At 42.4% G+C, this 27,804-nt stretch overlaps 1 protein-coding gene across 1 annotated transcript; it reads left to right on the top strand.

The window, feature by feature from the left end:
* Positions 1-484: 484 nt before the first annotated feature.
* LOC137418857 (uncharacterized) lies at positions 485-27,216 on the top strand. Its single transcript, XM_078785183.1, has 24 exons — positions 485-704; positions 812-990; positions 1,364-1,428; positions 2,229-2,380; positions 2,513-2,682; positions 2,772-2,836; positions 3,014-3,171; positions 3,279-3,457; positions 3,881-3,945; positions 4,746-4,897; positions 5,030-5,199; positions 5,289-5,353; positions 5,531-5,688; positions 5,796-5,974; positions 6,517-6,581; positions 8,343-8,494; positions 8,626-8,795; positions 8,885-8,949; positions 10,211-10,368; positions 10,483-10,682; positions 10,792-10,856; positions 22,868-23,016; positions 26,268-26,368; positions 26,471-27,216. Exons 1-24 carry the CDS (start codon positions 485-487, stop codon positions 26,570-26,572), a joined length of 3,204 nt encoding a protein of 1,067 aa, XP_078641309.1. The 3' UTR covers positions 26,573-27,216.
* The last annotated feature ends 588 nt before the right edge of the window (positions 27,217-27,804 follow it).

The following is a 27,804-nucleotide window of genomic DNA, read 5'->3' as shown; positions in this document are numbered from 1 at the left end:
AAAAGCATTTAAATAACATTAACGAAGAAAAAAACGTGCATTTAGTTCCAGAACCACAACCTCCAACAATGGTACCGAGTACGACACCTGCAGCAGTCAATATCATCCAGACATTATTTATCAAGTTCACTGTGGTCAACCACACGTTCTCTCCTGACCTGGACAACAAAAGCTCTCCACTCTACAAGGAATACACCTCCAGCATCTCCAAAGAGGTAAGAATGGAACAATGACAATACTGTTTATCTCATAATTTATAACGACACACAAATAACGTTCATTTGTCGTTAAATATCATTTTCAGCTGGAGGACCTTTTCAAGAAAGAGCTTGGAAACGAAACTCAAAACTGCACCGTTGCACGATACTGGTAAGCACGACTTGGTAATTGTGATCGGTGATTAATATCAATCATTTATTCAGAAAAGGAAACATGAAAATAACAAAATGTGTCACGGCAGAAAGCAAAAAGCCAATGTGGTGTCATGGCACACGTAGCATTTTCATTTCAGGTCACAAATATTGCATTAAACAAGTACCATTGCAGGTCTGGTCCCTTGGTTGTTGTGGGACGTTGTGATTTTCTCATCACATCTTCCCTGACCGAGTCTGAAGTGAAAAAGGCATTTGATGTCGGCACACACAACCACCATACACTTGGGCCTTACCTTCTGAAAAATGACTCTGCTGACACTCAAGTCACAGGTGCAGACAGTTCTATATCAATAATATTTTATTTCTCGGTGTGTGTTTCATGAAATGTTCAACAAAAAGGAAACTCTTTTCTTGATATAAATTTATATACATTGCAGTTTACGAACCGCAGCCACCAACGCCACAACCACCAACACTGCAGCCAACAACAGCACAACCAATGGAGAAGCAATCATTTTACCTGGAGTTCACCGTGTTGAATCGGACATTCTCAGAAGACTTGGACAATGCCAGCTCTACTTTGTACCAGAATTACAATTCAGATATGAGCAGCAAGGTGAAACATTCTGTCAATGACACTCTTTCCCATGAAAATGATTTTTCTCCCATCGTATTAAAATTATTTTTCACCCATCGTATAAAAATTATTTTTCACCCATCGTATTAAAATGATTTTTCACCCATCGTATTAAAATGATTATTCACCCATTGTTTGAAAATGATTTTCACCCATCATATTAAAATTATTTTTCACCATCATATTAAAATGATTGAGGTTGTCACGTGAGACTTTACGGTAAAACATTTATGAACTGATTTTGCACGTCTCAAATTAACAACTTCATTAATTTTATTCAAGAATCAAGGAAAACTCACAAACAGTGGATGTGTCGATCAATGATGATTGTTGAAAATTCTTTTAATTTCAGCTCGAAGATCTTTTCAAGAAACAGCTTGGGGATTCGGCACAAAACTGCTCAGTTACAAATTTCTGGTAAGTGAAACTAAACACGAGGAACACAGACAAAATCTACACCTGCTGCACATCAGTGGACATTTAAACAATGTATTTGTATTTCCAATAAACACGGATAATCGTTTGTCAGTGTCTGCGGGAAATTCAAACCCTGTAAGTGAACGATCTTAACGCTCAGTTTTTGTTCCATGTTCATTTTTATTTTGCTGTGCATGAGCACCATATTCCTCCTCTTCTGCACGATGATATCAAGAGCTGATACTCTAAGTTCCCCGCCTTTGGGTGAAAAGAGGAATAGATCTGTAGAATATGAACGTAAACCGTGAACGGTTTTTGAAATATCATGCATACAAGTCAAGCTTCTAAGATGGTTGCCATTGCAATCACAGCCGTGATCTAATAAGGTTGCGATAACGTCATGAGGAACACTTGTCAAAATGTTTGACAGGTTTGAAAAATCACGTACACAAAAGTACATTGACACGTGATCGGTTGGTCGGACGGAGCTCATTTCAATGCCGTCTCCGACTTTCTCAATTTCAAAAAATGATCGACAATTCATGATGGACAACAATTGGTGGTGGACAATTACAAAAAATGACTGTACATTGTCGAATTATGGGAGTAAACAATAGTGATGGTGATGGACAGAAGATAACACAATGTGCTTTCAAAATTGATGCATTTAATCAAAGAATATATTCCATTTGCTATTCTACAATCCTTGAGCATTGCTGGTCTTGTCTGCAGTGATCCTTTTATTGGATTATTTTTTGGTATAATTTATATTTGATTCTGAACTCATGTGTTCTTCTCAGGTCTGGTCCACTCGTAGTGGTAGCACGCTGCTCTTTTGACAACACCAGCCAGGTTAATGAATCAGTGGTGGAGGAAGCTTTCAAAAGGGGAACGAATGAACTGCAGAACCTGGATTACTACGAGCTTGACAAAACCTCGCTCACCGTTTCAAGTATGTAATTTGTGGAAATGCAAGATTTATTGATTTACCCAACATTCTTGTATTTTTATGGTTCGTAAAACCAATGAGGTTCAGGTCAAAAGCATTTAAATAACATTAACGAAGAAAAAAACGTGCATTTAGTTCCAGAACCACAACCTCCAACAATGGTACCGAGTACGACACCTGCAGCAGTCAATATCATCCAGACATTATTTATCAAGTTCACTGTGGTCAACCACACGTTCTCTCCTGACCTGGACAACAAAAGCTCTCCACTCTACAAGGAATACACCTCCAGCATCTCCAAAGAGGTAAGAATGGAACAAAGACAACACTGTTTATCTCATAATTTATAACGACACACAAATAACGTTCATTTGTCGTTAAATATCATTTTCAGCTGGAGGACCTTTTCAAGAAAGAGCTTGGAAACGAAACTCAAAACTGCACCGTTGCACGATACTGGTAAGCACGACTTGGTAATTGTGATCGGTGATTAATATCAATCATTTATTCAGAAAAGGAAACATGAAAATAACAAAATGTGTCACGGCAGAAAGCAAAAAGCCAATGTGGTGTCATGGCACACGTAGCATTTTCATTTCAGGTCACAAATATTGCATTAAACAAGTACCATTGCAGGTCTGGTCCCTTGGTTGTTGTGGGACGTTGTGATTTTCTCATCACATCTTCCCTGACCGAGTCTGAAGTGAAAAAGGCATTTGATGTCGGCACACACAACCACCATACACTTGGGCCTTACCTTCTGAAAAATGACTCTGCTGACACTCAAGTCACAGGTGCAGACAGTTCTATATCAATAATATTTTATTTCTCGGTGTGTGTTTCATGAAATGTTCAACAAAAAGGAAACTCTTTTCTTGATATAAATTTATATACATTGCAGTTTACGAACCGCAGCCACCAACGCCACAACCACCAACACTGCAGCCAACAACAGCACAACCAATGGAGAAGCAATCATTTTACCTGGAGTTCACCGTGTTGAATCGGACATTCTCAGAAGACTTGGACAATGCCAGCTCTACTTTGTACCAGAATTACAATTCAGATATCAGCAGCAAGGTGAAACATTCTGTCAATGACACTCTTTCCCATGAAAATGATTTTTCTCCCATCGTATTAAAATTATTTTTCACCCATCGTATAAAAATTATTTTTCACCCATCGTATTAAAATGATTTTTCACCCATCGTATTAAAATTATTTTTCACCCATCGTATTAAAATGATTTTTCACCCATCGTATTAAAATGATTATTCACCCATTGTTTGAAAATGATTTTCACCCATCATATTAAAATTATTTTTCACCATCATATTAAAATGATTGAGGTTGTCACGTGAGACTTTACGGTAAAACATTTATGAACTGATTTTGCACGTCTCAAATTAACAACTTCATTAATTTTATTCAAGAATCAAGGAAAACTCACAAACAGTGGATGTGTCGATCAATGATGATTGTTGAAAATTCTTTTAATTTCAGCTCGAAGATCTTTTCAAGAAACAGCTTGGGGATTCGGCACAAAACTGCTCAGTTACAAATTTCTGGTAAGTGAAACGAAACACGAGGAACACAGACAAAATCTACACCTGCTGCACATCAGTGGACATTTAAACAATGTATTTGTATTTCCAATAAACACGGATAATCGTTTGTCAGTGTCTGCGGGAAATTCAAACCCTGTATGTGAACGATCTTAACGCTCAGTTTTTGTTCCATGTTCATTTTTATTTTGCTGTGCATGAGCACCATATTCCTCCTCTTCTGCACGATGATATCAAGAGCTGATACTCTAAGTTCCCCGCCTTTGGGTGAAAAGAGCAATAGATCTGTAGAATATGAACGTAAACCGTGAACGGTTTTTGAAATATCATGCATACAAGTCAAGCTTCTAAGATGGTTGCCATTGCAATCACAGCCGTGATCTAATAAGGTTGTGATAACGTCATGAGGAACACTTGTCAAAATGTTTGACAGGTTTGAAAAATCACGTACACAAAAGTACATTGACACGTGATCGGTTGGTCGGACGGAGCTCATTTCAATGCCGTCTCCGACTTTCTCAATTTCAAAAAATGATCGACAATTCATGATGGACAACAATTGGTGGTGGACAATTACAAAAAATGACTGCACATTGTCGAATTATGGGAGTAAACAATAGTGATGGTGATGGACAGAAGATAACACAATGTGCTTTCAAAATTGATGCATTTAATCAAAGAATATATTCCATTTGCTATTCTACAATCCTTGAGCATTGCTGGTCTTGTCTGCAGTGATCCTTTTATTGGATTATTTTTTGGTATAATTTATATTTGATTCTGAACTCATGTGTTCTTCTCAGGTCTGGTCCACTCGTAGTGGTAGCACGCTGCTCTTTTGACAACACCAGCCAGGTTAATGAATCAGTGGTGGAGGAAGCTTTCAAAAGGGGAACGAATGAACTGCAGAACCTGGATTACTACGAGCTTGACAAAACCTCGCTCACCGTTTCAAGTATGTAATTTGTGGAAATGCAAGATTTATTGATTTACCCAACATTCTTGTATTTTTATGGTTCGTAAAACCAATGAGGTTCAGGTCAAAAGCATTTAAATAACATTAACGAAGAAAAAAACGTGCATTTAGTTCCAGAACCACAACCTCCAACAATGGTACCGAGTACGACACCTGCAGCAGTCAATATCATCCAGACATTATTTATCAAGTTCACTGTGGTCAACCACACGTTCTCTCCTGACCTGGACAACAAAAGCTCTCCACTCTACAAGGAATACACCTCCAGCATCTCCAAAGAGGTAAGAACGGAACAATGACAATACTGTTTATCTCATAATTTATAACGACACACAAATAACGTTCATTTGTCGTTAAATATCATTTTCAGCTGGAGGACCTTTTCAAGAAAGAGCTTGGAAACGAAACTCAAAACTGCACCGTTGCACGATACTGGTAAGCACGACTTGGTAATTGTGATCAGTGATTAATATCAATCATTTATTCAGAAAAGGAAACATGAAAATAACAAAATGTGTCACGGCAGAAAGCAAAAAGCCAATGTGGTGTCATGGCACACGTAGCATTTTCATTTCAGGTCACAAATATTGCATTAAACAAATACCATTGCAGGTCTGGTCCCTTGGTTGTTGTGGGACGTTGTGATTTTCTCATCACATCTTCCCTGACCGAGTCTGAAGTGAAAAAGGCATTTGATGTCGGCACACACAACCACCATACACTTGGGCCTTACCTTCTGAAAAATGACTCTGCTGACACTCAAGTCACAGGTGCAGACAGTTCTATATCAATAATATTTTATTTCTCGGTGTGTGTTTCATGAAATGTTCAACAAAAAGGAAACTCTTTTCTTGATATAAATTTATATATATTGCAGTTTACGAACCGCAGCCACCAACGCCACAACCACCAACACTGCAGCCAACAACAGCACAACCAATGGAGAAGCAATCATTTTACCTGGAGTTCACCGTGTTGAATCGGACATTCTCAGAGGACTTGGACAATGCCAGCTCTACTTTGTACCAGAATTACAATTCAGATATCAGCAGCAAGGTGAAACATCCCGTCAATGACACTCTTTCCCTTGAAAATGATCTCGCCCATCATATTAAAATGATTTTTCACCCATCGTATTTAAATGATTTTTCACCTATCGTATTAAAATGATTTTTCACCCATCGTATTAAAATTTTTCACCCATCGTATTGAAAATATTTTTCACCCATCGTATTAAAATTATTTTTCACCCATCGTATTAAAATTATTTGACACCCGTCGTATTAAAATTATTTTACACCTATCATGTTAAAATGATTTTCACCCATCGTATTCAAATTATTTTTCACCCATCGTATTAAAATGATTATTCACCCATTGTTTGAAAGTGATTTTCATCCATCGTATTAATATTATTTTTCACCATCGTATTAAAATGATTGAGGTTGTCACGTGAGACTTTACGGAAAAACATTGACGAACAGATTATGCACATCTTGAATTCACAACTTCATTAATTTTATTCAAGAATGAAGTAAAACTCACAACCAGAAGATGTTTCAATCAATGATGATTGTTGAAAATTCTTTTAATTCCAGCTCGAAGATCTTTTCAAGAAACAGCTTGGGGATTCGGCACAAAACTGCTCAGTTACAAATTTCTGGTAAGTGAAACGAACACTGATATAATCTACACCTGCTGCACGTCAGTGGACTTCAAAACAATGTATTTGTATTTCCAACAAACACGGATAATCGTTTGTCAGTGTCTCCAGGAAATTCAAACCCTGTAGTTAAACGATCTTGACGCTCAGTTTTTGTTCCATGTTCATTTTTAAATTCCTGTGTATGAGCACTATCTCCCTCCTTTCCTGCACTATGATGTTGTCGCGTCACCACCCTGTGGTGAAGACCTCAGGGCGACAGATGACCAAATTAGCTTTAACTCCAAGACCTATACCCAACTATGGTGGTACCTTGTGCACATGTGGGGGGTTGTGAAGGGCAGAGAGGGCAGCGAGGGCTTACCTGCACTGACGGACGTGGCACGGGGGTTAACCGATCCCCACAACAAATAAACGTACAAGACAGGCACGACAAGGAAATGCAATAAATAATGATTTCATTAAAATAATCGCAATACAATAAAAATGTGACACTAAATTCCTTAATTGAGGGACCCTTCACACGGACTCGTATACAACACAAGGGAATGATGAATGAAAATAAATGCATCGTGTGGTGCATTGACTGATACTCCACCTGGCGTCTTTGACCGGTCCCCGAACTACCGCGCAGGAACCGCACAAAATGGCACGCAGTCTCGCCCAGAGCAGCCACCGACCCGTGAAGCTGCAGCAAAACTCCTTCCTCCTCTGCTCATTTCACGCTCCACAAAGCTCCGTTGTTTGTCAAGCACACACAGCACGAATCACAGCCGTCACAAAGCCAGCACCAAGGAGATTGTATCAACTGTGACTGCTCGCGATGAAGGCCAGACCAAGACAGACAAGGAATGCGTCCACTGGCAATCAAACCCAGCGCAAGAGAAAGAATGTGTGACTGCTTGTTATGAATGCCAGAACAGAGAGAGAGAAAATGGCGGGACGTGTCCCTTTTTACTCCGACAATAGAATGTTCGACGATGACATCACACTCTCACCAATCAACGAGTGCCATCACCTCGCCCCAACCAATCGTCCTTCGGGGCGTGACCTGACAGCCTCACTTGGCGCCCATCGAGAAGATTCGAGCTGGGGGGTGTAGTAGTAATATCCGGATCCGGTCGGCGATCATGCCATGTAATTTTAGGCGCTGACCGCATGGCTGGTGGTGTTAGGGTTAGTTCGTTTAGATGATAAGGTGTTAGGGTTAGATGATAAGGTTTACGTTCATATTACACAGATCTATTCCTCTTAACAGTTTTTCAAATATTGTGCATACAAGTCAAGTTTCCAAGATGGTTGCCTTGGCAATCACAGCCATGATCTAATCAGGTTGAGATAATGTCATGAGGAATATACAGTTTGTCAAAATGTATAACAGGTTTGAAAAATCGTGTACACATAAAGCACATTGACAGATGATCGGTTGGTTGGTCGGTCGAGCAGAGCTCATTTCAATGCCATCTCCGACTTTCTCAATTTCAAAAAATGATGGACAATTGATGATGGACAACAATTGGTGGTGGACAATCACAAAAAATCATTGCGGCATTGTCAAAGTATGAGAGTAAACAATAGTGATGGTGATGCAGAGAAGAGAATATAATGTTGTATCAAAATTGATGCATTCAATCAAAACATATATTCCATTTGCTATTCTACAATCCTTGAGTATTGCTGGTCTTGTCTGCAGTGATCCTTTTATTGGATTATTTTTTGGTATAATTTATATTTGATTCTGAATTCATTTGTTCTTCTCAGGTCTGGTCCACTCGTGGTGGTAGCACGCTGCTCTTTTGACAACACCAGCCAGGTTAATGAATCAGTGGTGGAGGAAGCTTTCAAAAGGGGAACGAATGAACTGCAGAACCTGGATTACTACGAGCTTGACAAAACCTCGCTCACCGTTTCAAGTATGTAATTTGTGTAAAGACAACATTTGTTGATTCATTGGACATTCTTGTATTTTTATGATTCGTCAGACCAATTAGGATTCGGCCAAAAGTATTGGAATAATATTAACTTGGAAAAAACGTGCATTTAGTTCCAGAACCACAACCTCCAACAATGGTACCGAGTACGACCCCTACAGCAGTCCAAACCATCCGGACCTTATTTATCAAGTTCACTGTGGTCAACCACACGTTCTCTCCTGACCTGGACAACACAAGCTCTCCACTCTACAAGGAATACACCTCCAGCATCTCCAAAGAGGTAATAACGGAACAATGACAATACTTTTTATCTCATAATTTATAACGATTCACAAATAACGTTCATTTGTCGTCAAATATCATTTTCAGCTGGAGGACCTTTTCAAGAAAGAGCTTGGAAGTGAAACTCAAAACTGCACAGTGGCACGATACTGGTAAGAACGACGTTGTAATACCTATGAACAATCTCCTCTTTTGGTGATATCATTTTGTTACCAATATGAAGAATGTAATCTTTTAAATAAGTATTGTTTGAGTTTGTAAAAGACTTTTTAAGGGAACGTGAAAGCTTTTTAAAGGCATAGAGTTTGAAAATATAGTGATGTTTTACAAAAGGAAACTCTGGAAAACTCTCACACTGTCCAATGAATATATAAGGGCATTAATTTATCAAATGCCAAGTTCATTCAGTCGCTCAAAGATCAGGTAATTTCTTCAGACTTGTCTTCAATGTGAGCTGTTCACTCTCAGGTGGTGAAATAAAGCAGCTGGTATTGGTGTCACATGATGTTTTACTGCTAAGAGACGTCTCATGTGAAAAAACATGTCTCACTATTTTGTTCTACTTCCGCATGTCATTTTGCATAACCATTTTGCATATTTTGTTCAATAAATGCACATTTTGCATTTATTAGATTATTCATTTTTAGATGTATCTGTGATTGTATAAAAAGTTCCCGACCATTTTCTAAAGACAACATGCAAGGTCCCACGAGTCAGCTGAAAAAGGTGCGAATCATATAGCACCTTCGGAAAATGCTCCTGTGTGGCATTAACATTTCTGCACATCTTCATCAGGATCCTCATGTCAAATGTTTCTTTCGTTTCATCAATTGTTTTTAAATATGCTCTCATTCGGATTATTTTTTTTACTTGCTGACCCTATTAACATGTTGCTTTCCCCAAAACAAATTGCTAGAAACCAAAGAAAGGATGAATCCGTGACCGCAATAACACAGAATGTATTCATTTACCTTGCTGATGAACGATAATGAATTTGTTTCCATTGCAGGAAGTTGTTCATTTCATTTCTTGAAAAGCAGGAAGTCAGCATTTTCCACTCTTAACTTAGATATTTTAAATTTGGATCGTAATGATTTTGCTAAATTAAACCAACAATCACCATGAGGCTCGAAAATGTGATTATTATTTCATCAACTGACTAATGATCACGTGACTCACCTTTAGTTACCGCTTTAACTGATGTAGTGTATGCTGGGTACAGCATCTTGTCATTGGGAATTGGCCATTTCAGCTGCAGTACCACATAGTCACACAAAGTTGCCCATTCTCTGAGAAAGTGCACATTACAAGTCATACATACACCACGGTTTGAGTAGAATGATGTTTGGGTTTGCATTGAGACTCAGGTGCTCATTCCATCATGGTCATCATGATATCTCACTGTTTTTGCAGGTCTGGTCCCTTGGTCGTTGTGGGACGTTGTGACTTTCTCAATACGAGCTCGCTGAGTGAAACCAAAGTGAAAAAGGCATTTGATGTTGGCACAAATGACCACCACACGCTTGGGCCTTACCTACTGAAAAGTGACCCGACTGACACGCAAGTCACAGGTGGAGAGATAGTGCTGACATCACGATTTATTTAAGCATCTTTAATGTTCCCATAACAGTTTTAAATGTTTTTTTATTGTTATCAACAAGTATCACTCATTTAATGCCTTGCAGCTTATGAACCTCAGCCTCCAACCACTGTTCAACCACCACCACCACCACCACCAACAACAACAACAACAACAACACTTTCTCCTGACAAACTGGACAAGTATGAAATTAAATTCACTATTATCAACCGCAACTTTACGGATGACCTCAACAATCCCAACTCAGCATATTACAAGAAACTGGTTAAGAACATTGAAGCGAGGGTGAGTTTCAGGTTTTGCTTTCTTTCACCAAATCGTATCACATACTAATAATGTTTTAATGTAGAAATAACATATTTTCACTCACAGTTGTACATCCCTCTCATTTCAGCTGAATAATCTTTATAGAGGCACCTATCCCAAGTTGTTCAAATACTGCAAAGTGACTGGATTGAGGTAAGTCTTTGTAGTACCTGAAAATGTGGAGGTGTGTTTCATTCATTATTCATGCCAATCACACAACTAACTAGAACGACACTCGTTAGAGCGCATACCTCTGCCAAGCTGAACAGTGTACATTTTCTATCCCTCTGATAGGCCGGATCCGGATTCGGATCTTCACTGAAATCTAATCAATTCGTCCTTGTCACACACCCAACCTGTCCACCAAGTTTCGTCCGAAATCCGTTCTCAACCTTTTGAGATATTGTGCTTTATATCGTTTTTGGCCCGATCTCTCAATGGTTAAGAATCACTTAAAATTAAAGTATCCGGATCCAGATCTTCGCCAAAAACGAATCATTTTATCGTTGTAACACACTCAACCTGTCCGCAAACTTTGTCCGAATCTGTCCACAACTTTATGCGATATCCTGCTTGCATACAAAAACACTTGAAAACATAACCTCCGTCCAGCTTTGGTGGCAGAGGTAATTATTGATCCACCGCACAGAGGAGAAAGAGACCTTTTTGACCCACATTAACCGAGCCCACATAACCCAACCCTCTTCGACATTGTATTCCATCAAATGTCCTCATTCCTATACTTGTTTCTTCCACCCGTTACCCAATTATAATCAGTGCATTGCCTTTTGACCCTCTATCTCCACAGTCTTCCACAAGCAGAGATTTTTGCAAAAAAATAAAAATGGCTCTTCTATTTAAAGTAAGCTCTTGTGAAACGGTGAGCTTATCCTGAAACATTTCAAGTGATGCAAGGCCGAGAACAAATTACAGCCTATTTTGACTATCATCAATTATCCTCAGCAGCAGCACCATGAGATTTTTCTCTGAACAAGTACAAAGAAAACTGTCTATGACAGATCCAGTGCAAGGCCTCTTATATCCACAGTCGAATGACATCATCTCACCTTTCATGGCCACATTCTCCACATGGCACAGACTGAGCCCAATATATATTTCCTGCCGTCCACACTTTCCTGCACAAAATGAGTGCCGAGGTCATCACTTTTTAACCGACCAACAATATCAAATAACAGACTAGACACAGCGTTGGAGTATCAGGAGGAACTCAAATAGACAACGATGGAATCATCTGGAGGAACCTGGATAGGTGTCGGGTTTCGGCTATGACCCCTCTACCCACAAACCCATCCAGTCGCACCGAGTGGAACATTGCACGTTTTGCAAGATTCACCCATCCCTAGACAAGGACAAAGAAAGAAACAAGAATGACCGCACTGTGGTCACAACCTAAAACCAAATCCAGTAACAGGCCAATTGAGAAACACACATTTAATGCACTCTGAAAAGAATAACTTCACACGTCTTATCCATATCACCCTCCAACACAGCTACATCAGAACGAGCCGATTCATTACACGGTCACGGATTGTTTAACCCAACATGGGGCCGTTTAAGTATTACCTTATGCTATTTTTTTTTAGGGAGGAACGCACTGTGCATGTTGAAGGGCTTGATTAAACCTTACGAGTAATTTATGTTCGACATTGATGATATTTTTCGGGGTCCCTCATTGTAAGTAACAATCGACCCAAACAAAGCCAATGGAAATCTGACGCAACAAACCCGAGCAGTGGATAATCGGCAGAGGCCTACAGGCCTGAATGTCTTAGGCCCACCAGAAAACCAAGATGGTGGCCATATTATTTTTTCTGGGTGCCATGGTGGGTAGAGTCAAACGACAAATGTGGGTGGGGTCTGGCAGCTGTCCAACCAATGGGTGCACATTTCAAAAATTGACTCCCAACAAGAACCATAACAACAACAACCATGCAGAGCTCTTGAAAACCTGTGCATGGAGAGATGGAGGATATGTGCAGCAGCTCCCTGGAAGCTTCGGGTCTGTTGCTTACATCACAACTGGAACGTACATCATCACAACTGATGTACCTCATTGGTGTGCTCACTTCCACTGCAGATGAAAGATGATGATGGATTGATTATGCACCCACAAAAGAGAATTGTGAAACAGCATGTGCTTGTTGTAAATAGTTATGATGCAAAATAAACCACCCCCATTCTGTGGGGCTGTTCGCCCCGCCCCCATTATCTCCTTGCCATCCACCGTTTGCCCTGTTCACGTGACTCGTGGTGGTCCCTCTCGGCTCTCCCCCCGTTGGTATTTTTGTGCATATAAGATTGTTCACGTTTCTGTTTAAATATTATTTAAATATGTTTAACCTTTCCCCTTCTGTGTTTTATTCAGTGGTATATTACAACACGCTGTTTTTCTTCCTATTTAAAAGGCTTTTCTCAATTTCCTCTCCAACTCATTCCACTTCAAAAAAAAGAAATTCAATATCTTATACGTCTCCCTCACTACATGGTCTAAATTCACATTCATTCCATCCCTCCTCCATCGTTCTGAATCGGATTGCTAACTTGAAAATCACAACAAACCCAATTTGTTATCAATGTTCGTCTTTCGTCAATCAATGTTAATCAATGTGATCAATGTCAATCTGAATCGTTCGTCTTTCATTAATCATCCACTTTCTAAACTCCCCTCTTGCCCCTCCCATCCAAATCCCCCCCCTTGCACTGACACTCCTAAACTCCCCCCTTGCCCCTCCACTCTTAAACTCCCCCCTTGCCCCTCCACTCCTGAACTCCCCCCTTGCCCTTCCCCTCCTAAACTCCCCCCTTGCCCCTCCCCTCCTAATCCCCCCCCTTGCCCCTCCACTCCTGATCTCCCCCCTTGCCCTTCCCCTCCTAAACTCCCCCCTTGCCCCTCCCCTCCAAATCCCCCCCCTTGCCCCGACACTCCTAAACTCCCCCCTTGCCCCTCCACTTCTAAACTTCCCCCTTGCCCCTTCCCTCCAAAACTCCCCCCTTGCCCCTCCCCTCCTAAACTCCCCCCTCACTCCTCCCCTTCAAAACTCCCCCCCAATCCCTCCCATTCAATTCTCCCCCCATACCATTCCTCTCCAATTCTCCCTCCTCCCCCCTCCTCCTCCAAGCTGCCTCCTCCCCACTTCGTCTCCCTTCTATCTCATACCTCCACCCCCCCAAACCTTCTACTTTCCTCTGCCCCCCCTCAAACAAACCCTCACTGTGCCTCATCCCTTCATCATCAAACCTTTCATCCTCCTCATCCTTCCCTTTCTTGGAACTCTTCTGCAACATCTGACACACTATCAACTGCTCTCCCTACCTCCCCCTCTCATCCTTCATCTTACCCTACTCCTCCCCTCCCCTGTCCTGTACCCGATGCTCCCCCTCTCTCTTCATTAACGGTATGGACCTCAAACATCCGGGGCCTTCGCTCAAACCTGACTGATCTCTCCATACAGGTTGCTTCTGACAATCCAGACTTGATCTGCTTAACAGAGACTTTCCTCCTTCAAGATGTCTCTGAATCCTTAATATCTCTTCCTGGTTACTCCCTCCTCCGGTATGATAGACCTGCGCCTCGGCCTGGTGGTGGGGTGGCTATCTTTGTCAAAAACTCTCTTCCTCACTCTCCTTGCACTGCCCTCTTTCCTCCTCACCCGCAGGAGTACCTCTGGTTACGGCTTCCTCTCCGCTCCCACCTTTTGTTCATATGTGTTCTGTACCGTCCCCCAAACAGTGATGACTCCATCTACATTTCACTGTCTGACAACATGGACCAACTTCTATCCACTCATCCCAACTCTCTCTTCCTCATATGTGGTGACTTCAACTGTCATCATGCCACCTGGTTGGGTGTGGGTTCCTCTCTCACCAGTCATGGCACCTCAGCAAAGGACTTCTGTGACTCACTGGGATTGACACAATCTGTCAATTTCCCGACCCGGATCTCAGCCAATGGAGTATCTTCTCTTCTAGACTTGGTTATGACAAACTTCCCTGCTAATGTCTGCTGCTCTTCTTCTGCTCCAATCGGTTCTTCTGATCATGTGCTTGTCAAAGTGGACATCTCTCTGGCCATTCTCAGAGAGCCCCCTCAGCGTCGACGAGTCTGGCATTTCACTCAGGCCGACTGGGACGGTCTTCAAGCAGCCATCAATCGTCTGGATTGGTCTCCCATCTCCACTGCCTCTGACATCAATTCTTCCTGGGAATTCTTCCAAAGCAAACTGATCTCTCTCATGCACAGATTTATCCCATCTCGCCTTCAGTTGTCTTACCCTTCCTCCCGTCCATGGTACACTGAATCTTGTGGTGAGGCAGTTGCCCTGAAACAACTTGCCTTTGCCTCTTGGAAGGCTAATCCAACTGAAGGCCCATTTGTATTTTGTTCCCATTTGTATTTTCGTTAAAACTGTATTTATTTATGGTGTTGTACGTATATTGTGTCCCGACGAAGATTTTTCGGTGCAAATCTTTCATACCTGTATTGAAAATCGTGTTAATTCGTGTCGTGTCTTGAGGCCTTGTACAGTGTGCACTGTACAACCTTGAGGCTTTGTTTTTCTCAGCGGTCCGTCGTTTGTGATCCAATAACTTTCGTTCTCTGTATTCCCAGTCTTTTCACCCATAGCCTACTTCCTTGTGTAAATCTCAACTCAAAAAAAAAAAAAAAAAAAACATTTCCTTCTCTGTTCTCATTCGTTTATTCATTCTTGTTCGTTCGTTCTTCGACCACGTGTTTCTCCCCCATTTCCCCAGATAGTTTTCACTCATTAACCTTCAATGTTTACACTTTCCCCTCTAGTTATGTATTCCGTCATATTTTATAACACCTTTTTCTTCTTCTTCTTTAAAAGGCTGCTTTCGACTTGCTCACCAAATCAATTCATCCCCAAAAAAATATCCATCTCCTATAGTGCCTTTTTTCTACATTCCCTAAACTCTCCTGCACTCCATCCTCCATCCAGTGTCCTTAAACGTATTTTTAACTCGAAGGTCACAAGAAACTCATTTTGCAATAAATGTTCGTTTCCCATAAATCGTACACTTTCAAAAATCCAATCTCACCCCTCCCCTCCAAATCTTCCCCATAACCCCTCATCTCCAAATCTTCCCCATCACCCCTCCCCTCCAAATCTTCCCCATCACCCATCCCTTTCAAATCTCCCCCCTTGCCCCCTCCCTCCTAAACTACCCCCTCACCCCTCCCCGCCAAGACGCCCCATCGCCCCTCCCCTCCTAGACTCCTGCCTCACCCCTCCCCTCCAAATCTCCCCCATATCCCATCCCTTTCAAATCCCTCCCCTTGTCCCTTCCCTCCCAAACTCCCCCCTCACCCCTCCCCTTCAAATCTCCCCACCCTCATTGCTTCTCAATTTCCCCCCTCTCACTCCCCCTCCTCAAAGCGTCCTCCCCGCTTCTTCCCCCTTCAAACTCTCACCTCCATCTCCCCCAACCTTCTGCCTCGCTCTTCCCCCTCCTCAAATAACACCTCATTGTGGCTCACCCAATCACCATCAAACCTTTTGTCCGCCCCATCCTTCCCTTTCTCCGAGCTATTCTGAAATCTCTGACACACCTTCAACAGCTCTCCCTACCTCTTCCACCTCTTCCACATCTTACCCTACCCCTCCTCCCCCCTGTTCTGTATCTGATGCTCCCCCTTCCTCTTCATTAACGGTATGGACCTCAAACATCCGGGGCCTTCGTTCAAACTTAACTGATCTCTCCATACAGGTTGCTTCTGTCAAACCAGACGTGATCTGCTTAACAGAAACCTTCCTCCTTTATGATGTCTCTGATTCCATAGTATCTCTCCCGGGCTACTCCCTCCTCCGGTATGATAGACCTGAGCCTCGTCCTGGAGGCGGGGTTGCTATCTTTATCAAAAACTCTCTTCCTCACTCGCCCTGCACTGCACTCTCTCCACCTCACCCCCAGGAATACCTCTGGCTACGGCTTCCCCTTCGCTCCCACCTCTTGTTCATATGTGTGTTGTACCGTCCACCAAACAGTGATGACTCCATCTACATCTCGCTGTCTGATGATATGGACCAACTTCTATCTACTCATCCCAACTCTCTCTTCCTCATATGTGGTGATTTCAACTGTCATCATGCCAGTTGGCTGGGCGTGGGTACCTCTCTCACCAGCCATGGCTCCTCAGCAAAGGACTTCTGCGACTCACTGGGACTGACACAATCTGTCAATTTCCCGACCCGGATCTCAGTCAACGGAACATCTTCTCTTCTGGACTTGGTTATGACTAACTTCCCTGAAAATGTCTGCTGCTCTTCTTCTGCTCCGATCGGATCATCTGATCATGTCCTTGTTAAAGTGGACATCTCTCTGACCATCCTCAGGGAGCCTGCTCAGCGTCAACGAGTCTGGCATTTCACTCAGGCCAACTGGCACGGTCTTCAAGCAGCCATCAATCATCTGGACTGGTCTCCCATCTCTACCACCTCTGACATCAACTCATCCTGGGAATTCTTCCAAAGTAAATTGCTCTCTCTCATGCACAGATTTATCCCATCTCGTCTTCAGTTGTCATACCCTTCCTCCCGTCCATGGTACACGGAATCTTGTGGTGAGGCTGTTGCCCAGAAACAACTTGCCTTCGTCTCCTGGAAAGCAAATCCAACGGAAGGAAATCTCATTTCCTTTCACAAAGCCCGAAACAAGTGTGTGTCCACCCTCAGGAGAGCCAGGAAACAATATCTCTCCATTCTCAAGACCGAACTCTCTTATCTGTCTCCCTCTTCCAAATCCTGGTGGCGTCTGGTCAAATCCGTTTCTGGTGTTTGTTCCCCCTCCATCCCCTCCCTTACCTCAAACGGCTACACAGCTGACTCCGCACGTGAAAAAGCTGAATGCCTCAACTCTGTGTTTGCCTCTAAATCTTGTGTCCCAAACCCATCCATCTCTGTACCCAGCATACCCAGTCGTACCCTGCTGCTCCTGGACTCCGTGTCCTTTCCTCCTGACAAGGTGGAAAAGTTTCTGTCAACCCTCGACTCTGATTCTGCAACTGGACCCGACGGCATCAGCCCACGGGTCCTAAAATCCTGCTCTGCTGCTCTATCTCACCCTCTCTCTGTTCTCTTCACCCTCTCTTTTGCTCAAGGTCAACTGCCATCTGCTTGGAAATCAGCCAACATCACCGCTTTGCACAAAAAAGGTGCAAAAACAGATCCTAGCAACTACAGACCAATCAGCCTTCTCCCAATTATCAGCAAAGTCATGGAATCCATCATTGCTTCGGATATGAAATCTTTCCTCTTCTCCAATGGCTTGATCTCTGATCATCAATTTGGTTTCAGACCAGGTCACTCTACTCTGGACATGCTGCTTCTGCTGTCTCAACAATGGATGGAGGTCCTCAATGCCAAACAGGAAATTAGAGCTGTCTCCCTCGACATATCACGTGCCTTCGACACGGTCTGGCACCCCGCTCTGCTCACCAAACTCTCCTCCTTTGGTATCCATGGAAATCTCCACGCCTGGCTGGCGGACTTCCTCTCTAGTCGTCGTCAACGTGTGGCCCTGAATGGGTTTCTCTCATCTCCTCTTCCTGTTCAGGCTGGAGTTCCCCAAGGCAGTGTTCTGGGCCCCGTGCTTTTTCTGGTCTTCATCAATGATCTCTCTGACTCTCTCGAAAATCCTCTCTATCTCTTTGCTGATGACTCCACACTCTGCTGCTCCATTCCTCTTCCCTCAGATCGGCAGTCTGCTGCCTCCTCACTCTCTGAAGACCTGGACAAAATCACAGACTGGTCAAACAAGTGGAACATGTCTTTCAATCCTGACAAATCTCACACTCTTACTATGTCTCTCCGAAAAGATCGACTGGACAACCCTCCCATCTACTTTCTCAACAATCCTCTCCAAGAAGTTCTGTCGCTCAAGATTTTGGGTCTCACTATCTGCCATGATCTTTCTTGGGAAAACCACATTTCCAAGCTGGCCTCCAAAGCCAGTCGCCGACTGGGCATCCTCCGTCGTGCGAAGTCCTTCCTCGGCACACCTGAGCTCCTCACCACATACAAGGCTTTCATCCGCAGCTCAATGGAATACTGTTCTCCCCTATGGGCCGGTGCTCCTGCCTCACACCTAGCTCGGCTTCACGCTGTTGAAACCAAAGCTTTCAGAATTATTGGAATCTCCCGCGATGAAGCTATCTCTGAGGGCCTTTCACTCACTCACCGCAGGCAGGTAGGTTGTCTTTCTGTCTTCTACCGACTCCTCTCCGGCCTTGCACCCCCAGCTCTCTCTGTGCTCTGTCCCCCAAATATTCCTACAGGTCGCACAAGATCTGCCAGCAACCCTCTGATGGTTAAACTGCCGAAATCTCGGCTCTCTGCTCACCTTCACTCTTTCATTCCTCTTTTCTCCCGCCTCTGGAACAAACTCCCTCACTCCCTTCAATCCCACTCCTCCCTCCAGGTCTTTAAAACAGCTGTTCACCACCAGCTCTTATCTTCCCCCATCCAAAACCTTGATCTTTTCTACCCCCGCTAATTCACCCCAGATCCACCTTGTTTGAAATTCCAACTTCTTTCCTGGAAGTCCTGGCAGTGTCCATATGTTTTATACCTCTCCCACCACCCCCTTCCCACGCCCCCCCCCCCCAAAGCCCTCGCCCTCTCTCAGATCTCTCGATGTCTCCATGTCTCTCGGTCCCTGCTCTCAAATGTTGTGTTTGTGTCCTTCCCCCTCTCTCCCCATCTTGTCTACCGCTCCCTATGTTATATGTTTTATGTGTCGGTTTGTCTTTCTGTGTGATTAATGTTCGCTCTTTCACGAGCCTCGATCTTGTATACAAAAAAAAAAAAAAAAAAAAAAAAAAGGCAATCTCAGTTCCTTCCACCAAGCTCGGAACAAGTTTGTGTCTACCCTCAGGAGTGCCAGGAAGCACTATCTCTCCTCACTCAAGAATGAACTCTCAAACCTGTCTCCTTCCTCCAAATCCTGGTGGCATCTGGTCAAATCCGTTTCTGGTGTTTGTTCCCCCTCCATCCCCTCCCTTACCTCAAATGGCCACACAGTTGACATCGCACGTGACAAAGCCGAATGCCTCAACTCTGTGTTCGCCTCAAAATCCTTAGTCCCAAACCCATCTCTCTCTGTTCCCACCTTTCCCAGTCGAACCCAACTGCTCCTGGACTCTGTGTCCTTCTCTCCTGACAAGGTGGAGGAGTTTTTGTCAAACCTCGACTCTGATTCTGCAACTGGACCAGACGGCATCAGCCCACGGGTCCTAAAATCCTGCTCTGCCGCTCTATCTCACCCTCTCTCTGTTCTTTTCACCCTATCTTTTGCTCAAGGTCATCTGCCAGCATCCTGGAAATCAGCTAACATTACCGCTTTACACAAAAAAGGTGCAAAAACAGATCCTTGCAACTACAGACCAATCAGCCTGCTCCCAATTATCAGCAAAGTCATGGAATCCATCATTGCTTCGGATATGAAATCTTTCCTCTTCTCCAATGGCTTGATCTCTGATCATCAATTTGGTTTCAGACCAGGTCACTCTACTCTGGACATGCTGCTTCTGCTGTCTCAACAATGGATGGAGGTCCTCAATGCCAAACAGGAAATCAGAGCTGTCTCCCTTGACATATCACGGGCCTTTGATACGGTCTGGCACCCAGCTCTGCTCACCAAACTCTCCTCCTATGGTATCCATGGAAATCTCCATGCATGGCTTGCGGACTTCCTCTCTGGTCGTAGTCAACGTGTGGCCCTGAATGGATTTCTCTCATCTCCCCTTCCTGTTCAGGCTGGAGTTCCCCAAGGAAGTGTGCTGGGCCCTGTGCTTTTTCTGGTCTTTATCAATGATCTCTCTGACTCTCTGGAAAATCCTCTCTATCTCTTTGCTGATGACTCCACACTCTGCCGCTCCATTCCTCTTCCCTCAGATTGGCAGCCTGCAGCCTCCTCACTCTCTGAAGACCTGGACAAAATCACAGACTGGTCAAACAAGTGGAACATGTCTTTCAATCCTGACAAATCTCACTCTCTTACTATGTCTCTCCGAAAAGATCGACTGGACAACCCTCCCATCTACTTTCTCAACATTCCTCTCCAAGAAGTTCTGTCGCTCAAGCTTTTGGGTCTCACTATCTGCCATGATCTTTCTTGGGAAAACCACATTTCCAAGCTGGCCTCCAAAGCCAGTCGCCGACTGGGCATCCTCCGTCGTGCGAAGTCCTTCCTCGGCACACCTGAGCTCCTCACCACATACAAGGCTTTCATCCGCAGCTCAATGGAATACTGTTCTCCCCTATGGGCTGGTGCTCCTGCCTCACACCTGGATCGGCTTCACGCTGTTGAATCCAAAGCTTTCAAAATCATTGGAATCTCCCGCGATGAAGCTATCTCTGAGGGCCTTTCACTCACTCACCGCAGGCAGGTAGGTGGGCTTTCTGTCTTCTACCGACTCCTCTCCGGCCTTGCTCCCCCAGCTCTCTCTGTGCTCTGTCCCCCAAATATTCCTACAGGTCGCACAAGATCTGCCAGCAACCCTCTGATGGTTAAACTGCCGAAATCTCGGCTCTCTGCTCACCTTCACTCTTTCATTCCTCTTTTCTCCCGCCTCTGGAACAAACTCCCACACTCCCTTCAATCCCTCTCCTCCCTCCAGGTCTTTAAAACAGCTGTTCACCACCATCTCTTATCTTCCCCCATCCAAAACCTTGATCTTTTCTACCCCCACTAATTCACCCCAGATCCACCTTGTTTGAAATTCCAACTTCTTTCCTGGAAATCCTGGCAGTGTCCATATGTTTATACCTCTCCCACCCCCCCCCCCCCCCTTCACATGCCTCCCTCCCAAAGCCCTCTCCCTCCCACAGATCTCTCGATGTCTCCATGTCTCTCGGTCCCTGCTCTCAAATGTTGTGTTTGTGTCCTTCCCCCTCTCTCCCCATCTTGTCTACCGCTCCCGATGTTATTTGTTTTATGTGTCTGTTTGTCTTTCTGTGTGATTAATGTTCGCTCTTTCACGAGCCTCGATCTTGTATACAAAAAAAAACAAAACAAAAAAAAACAGTCTCTGATCGGTGACCACAGTATTCAAAGGATCCTATGACCTTAGGAGGACATTTTGGTGATAGTGTTGATCAACGGTCTGACCTATGGTTCCCCTCAGTGTGACAGTTGAAAAGGACAAAAGCGTAAAATTACACAATTTGTACTTTTAAAATAAAACACCATAGTTTGTGTTTGTTTCTTCCTACTTCTGATACAAAACTTTAATTGGATACCAAATCCCAAACTGCGAGAAACAACTAATCTTTACATACTTGGTGTAACCATAGATTACCACATCTTGAGATTCTCCGAATTATACATGTTCCATATGTAGACTCGGTATTTACTCGAGAACTGGCAGGACGGCCTAGACTAGAGGTACACACACAAGCCACTAGCCGAGGTTCAAATTTCGGCCCAACGATAAACTGTCAATCTGATGTTTCACGGGGGCGGTTGGTTTATCAAGACGTGAAACTTGGCATCCCGTCTGTCGGCATTAGTTGATGGACGTTAAAGATCCCACAATGTCCTTTGGGAAGAGGAAGCGAGCTATCACCGGCACCTTGAACAAATGACAAATTCTTACCCTAACTAAAGCTGGGAAGGCAATGGCAAACCACCCAGTATAACCCTTGCTAAGAATGGTCAGTCATAGAGCATTGGTGCTGCCAATGCAGTTTATGGTACATCACAATTTACTTTTGATACCACATGTTCACCTTATTTTCATGTGAAAAACATGTGGTGATGTTATATTTTTCTGCAATATTGTTGTCTGCATAATACATTTGATGTATTATGATGCATTTGCATTTGATGAGCCTCGTTCACCATTGGACATTCTGAATCGCTCACGACATTTCAATGCATGTGTGTTTGAGACGCAAGTTGTCGGAAGGTTATTTTCACAGACAGGGATTCAACATTAATGGAAGAAATAAATGGCATAAAAGGGTTAGTTTCCTACTGTGTATCTTTAGAAACCTGGGGAAATTTTGTTAGTTGATGTTCTTTTTTTTTTTTAAATTGAGAATCAACCCTCCATGCCCCCCGTCCCCTTTCATGCAAAAGTAACAATGAGGCCTAAATGGGATGATGTGCTTTCCTTTCAGAATTGGTTCGGTAAAAACGGACTGCCATTGTTACTTTGAAAAAGACAGTGCGGTAGAAGCAGATTTGGTCACAACATTTTCCAACAAAACGAATTCCACATCTTGGCTGAATGAGTTTCAGCTGGAGCCAACTTCACTCTCTGTGAAAGGTAATGAATTATTTATTGTTTCTTCTGTTGCATTTGGTCTGTGTGTGAGTGAGTGTGTCAGTGTGTGAGTCCGCACGCAGGTGTACCTTAATAGACTTGTATATCAGATCTACTGTAATCTATATATCATGGGCGAGGCGATCTGCATTGTTAAATGCTCAGTTTTTTTAGTCTTAGTTTATTGATCTACTTTACTATATCATATTTTACAGTTTCCACTTTGGAGAGTCTCAGTTTACGAGTTTATGATGACGCATCTCAAAATAACTTTTTCTTATAAATTGATTAATTTTTGTTCACTGAGCCGAATCATAAATAGTTACATTGTGAAAACGATTCGTTTCCTAACTCATAAGGGTCTATAAGGTAAAGGTACAAAATATTTGCAACATCAGTGGCTCAGTAATATAACGTCCAAAGAGGTGAAATTGCGCAAATTGCCTCACATCAATTATAGTCATTTATTGAACAGCAAAAGTTATTCCTAAAGCATTATATTGACTTTGAAAGGTGTTACAATGCATCTGGGCAGTCTAGTCTGGTTGCCGTTCTCAACTTGACTCTAAACCGTCAGATTGGTGCTTCGCAGGTGGGGCGTAGCATCACGCAAAGGTAAACCAGATGTCCACCTTGCTAGTATTAGTGGGTTGAGGCTAAAGATCCCACGGTATCTTCTGCAAAGAGGAAACGAATTATTGTCGACACCTTGAAAAAATTACAAACGAAAAAATCTTGCTAAAGCTGGTAAGGCAAATACAATCCACCCAGTGTAATCCTTGCCATGGAGCACGAAAGACACCACTAAAATTACCTTCAGTCAGAGCACCATCATAGTAGTCAAAGTAGTAGTAGTTGTAGTAGTAGCAGTAGTAGTAGTAGTGGTGGTTGCTGCAGATTGGGCTACTTGTTGCATCATTTATGGAAGCACAGCTGTGCCGCTGATGCAGTGCCCCTGTTTCCACCAAGCTGGTACTCATTTTGCCACCTCAGAATGATGTCAGGATGAGTCAACCCACCTGGTGTTATTTGACGGCACAATCAGGCTCAAACTCTAGATCCTAAGATCTTAACCTGGCCACCTGATCTTAACCTGGCCACCTTAACAGTTAAGCCAACAACTAATGGTGCATACCTTTACATGAATTACAAGAACCTCAATAGACAGTTAAACCAATCTAACTCACAGTGAATAGAAAGTTGAACCTGGGTCCCCAATATCAGAACAACAGGTTCAAATGGGAATGCTAAACAGGTGAACTCCATTTGAAATATAATTCTGCACAATGCAAGCGGGCTTTTCCTGTCTTTCGGTCCTTGTATGTTATTCTGAATACATATTATTCGCAGCACAAAAAATGCATTCCATAACCACACCCTGAATGTGTTATTGCAATCTAACTGAACTGTTTAGCATTCCCATCTGACTCCATGACTCACGATCCAAGTTAAAGTCTCATACGGTATTATACAGGGTGTCCATGAAGTCCTTGTGCACCTTTGAACTTTTATAACTTTCACTGTACACTTGATAGAAACAAACTGTAAATGGTGCATGAAAGTATCACTTATGACGACTTTACTCGATAAAGTTCAAATACTCATATTTTTAAACTTCAACATAACCACAATACAGTATTTTGTAACACTTCCTTCAATCAGGTTTTCAAACTTGTTGAAAACATTCTCCAGTTGCTGTTGAGTAATTTCATGAATTGCATTTGTGATCATAGTCTACCAATCCACTTGTCTGGTAAGACATCATTGCAGAACCATCGCACATTCGATGCATAATCGCAGCGAGTCTCGTCTTGCTGGTACTTGTACAAGGTGATATGTGAAAGATTTTATCGTAGTTTGGGAACCAGATGTGGTAATTGGGGTGGTTGACTTTACCACTGATCATGTGGAAGTTGCCTCATCAGAAAATGTCAACTCGTCAATAAACCCAGGGGAATAATAGACTTAACAACAGCAAAACGACATTAATAACACTAGTGAGGTACATTTGCTACGCACGGGTGGGAGGCCAGAAGCAAACAGACAATGCAGAAACGGCGAATGCTAAAGCATGAAACCAATAAATTCCACATTCCTGTAGCACCTTCAGTCGCACGTCAGACATGGACAGCAAGTTCGTGAATGACTTCCATGAAAAACGTATCCGGACGGAAACAAACGGGTACGCTTGTTCCATACCCAGTCAATGGCGAATCTGCATGTGGAGATCCGCGAATTTACGTTTTGAAAGTAGAAACCGTCACGGCATTTCGTCATTCACTTGAACTCAATATCTCTTTTTTCATTCCAAACAGCATAACTCCAATCACAAATGAAATAACATTAATATAAAAAATAAACTTTTAACAACATTCATGACATAAACAAATATTTAAATCCTGATGTGAAGTTCCGTACGGTTGGGTGAATACAATTACGAATTCAAAATCGTAATTGTATTCACTCAATTCCAATCATCAATTGATACTTTAACAAAACGATTAACACGATTAACGTTTAACGATTTAACATTACGATTGAATGACGGTTGCATTTGGATATTATCAAACCCACGCATTGCCGTCGTCTGTCCACTTCCGCATTCGCGGCAGGTTCATAATTGTCATCAAAATCTAAACAGTATTTGTAGAATTTCAAAAACAGCCACATCACTGTTCATATCGGCAAATATTATTCCATCGTGTTTGGAAAAACTGGAAATTTGGAAAACTTGGGGAAAAATTGGAAAAACAATATAGCCTATTTTACTCCCAGGGGTCCCAGGAATACCCACCCAAAATATCATTGCGATCGGTTGAGCCATTTTGCGGTACCTTTGAATGGACAGACGGACATTTGGTGAATTATAGTAAAATGAACAAAACTGAATGAATTATGCTATCTTATGCCATTTATAATGTGTTTATATCATGTGTACATCAAACGTTAAAGGTTCAAAGTTGCACAAGGACTTTGTGGACTAATTGTATGTATCTGTCCATTGTCTATAGTGTCCTTGTAATTCACATCAAAAGCACACTGATATGTACGAACATCTTTGTTGTGCATGTGATTTATGTCCACAATCCTCCATTAGCCTGAGATCAATGTAAAACAAAAACAATTGCTGCTATTAATATTACATCCAAATAGCACCTGCAGTGCTGGTACTCAGGATGTAGGTTTCAGGTGTTTTTGGTCCAACCTAACTTTCCTATCAATGCAAACAGAGACGTTTTTTGATGTTTTTACAGAAATCGTAAAAAGGGAAAAGCCTTTACCCTTCTGGGTGATTTTCGTAATCGGCCTCTGCTGCTTAATTTTTGCAGCTCTGCTTGCTCTCCTTGCTGTAGTGGTGAGTTTCAACCCATCCGCCATGTTCTTAAACCACATCCGTCTCGTGACGTGCAACAAATGATACAACTGACTAATCGTGTCCTTTTCTTTCTCTTCACAGTGCGCTATGAAATATTTCCGCCACCGCACGGCCAGCTTCAAGACTCAGAAATCTGATTACGGGACATACTTTCCCCATTTGGATATGAGAAAGGTTTACTGAAGCTGAACATATACAGAATGTACATTAGCTGCAAAATTATATATATATATATATTTATACAACAATTTGTCCTGATGGCAGCAAACATTCCTCATTGGTTTCATAACACAAAATAAAGGTGGGGGGTTTTTCAACCTGATTTTTCCTCAATTTATAACCCGGTCAAAGTGCAACTTTTACAATCTGAAAGCTGCTTTGATATAATAATAAAATATTAAATGAGGTGCTCCAATTAATCTTTATTGAAAATGCTTATAAGACTACTTTAAACATGACAAAGAACAAATACATCGATATCAAGGACTGACCTTGTGTTGCACTAATATAAATTTCAAGTGCATATGGTGAAGTGGAAAATGTTAAACTCACATGGGTAAGGGAATAAACTTGGTACAGAATGTGTTGGAGGTTAAAATGATGCGACATTTTGCGTTTCATAAATGTGTTTACAAACTGTTGTGTAACTGTGCCAGGAATGTGATTACAAATAAATACATGGTAGAAGAACATCCAATATAAAATGTTAGAGTTTTATTTTAAAAAGATAGAAATACCAGTTTTGGGATTTAATATAATTTATGAAGCTATATATTTTAATACTGTGACATACACGATTTCAATAAAAATTGGGTTTTTCAAATGAATGCTGTCTCGTGGAAATGTTATCATACAAGCAATGATGCACACAGAAGGGCCCAGATAATATGCATCCCAATGTATTGACGTAGGTGGACGAGCAGATCAGCGAGATGTTAGCGGATATCTTTAGCAGATCATTGGAGTCGGGACAAGTACCAGAGGATTAGAGAGTGGCAAACACAACATCGTTGTTTAATAAAGGACTTAAAGAGTAATTGTGGAACAATTGACTTGTTAGTTTAACTTCAGTTGTGGGGAATATGTCGGAGACGTAAGTTATGGATCGGTTGCGAATCATTTAAATAAATTCAAACCTTTTTGCTCATGGTGCTGTATGTAGTAAGACAATAGACAATGTGTACTGTTACGTGCTCCTCCCCGACCCCATGGTCACGGTGTACCTCCGAGCCCCGAGAGGAGTCACGGCAGAAAAAAGTGTTATTCTGTATGTCAAAGATCAATGGGGAAGCCACACCAATTGTTACTCACAAACAAATATTGTATTAAGATCTTACAAGAATAACAGTACAACAATAATAGTAATCAAAAGTACAATCAATATATATCCTATGATGGTACCAGCAGTTTCGTAA

The sequence above is a fragment of the Myxine glutinosa genome, chromosome 10 (genome assembly GCF_964187855.1).
Source record: "Myxine glutinosa chromosome 10, kmMyxGlut1.1, whole genome shotgun sequence".
In the NCBI taxonomy this organism is placed as follows: Eukaryota; Metazoa; Chordata; class Myxini; order Myxiniformes; family Myxinidae; genus Myxine; species Myxine glutinosa.
Note: the sequence above shows the minus strand (reverse complement) of the source record. Positions and strands in the feature narration are given on the sequence as shown.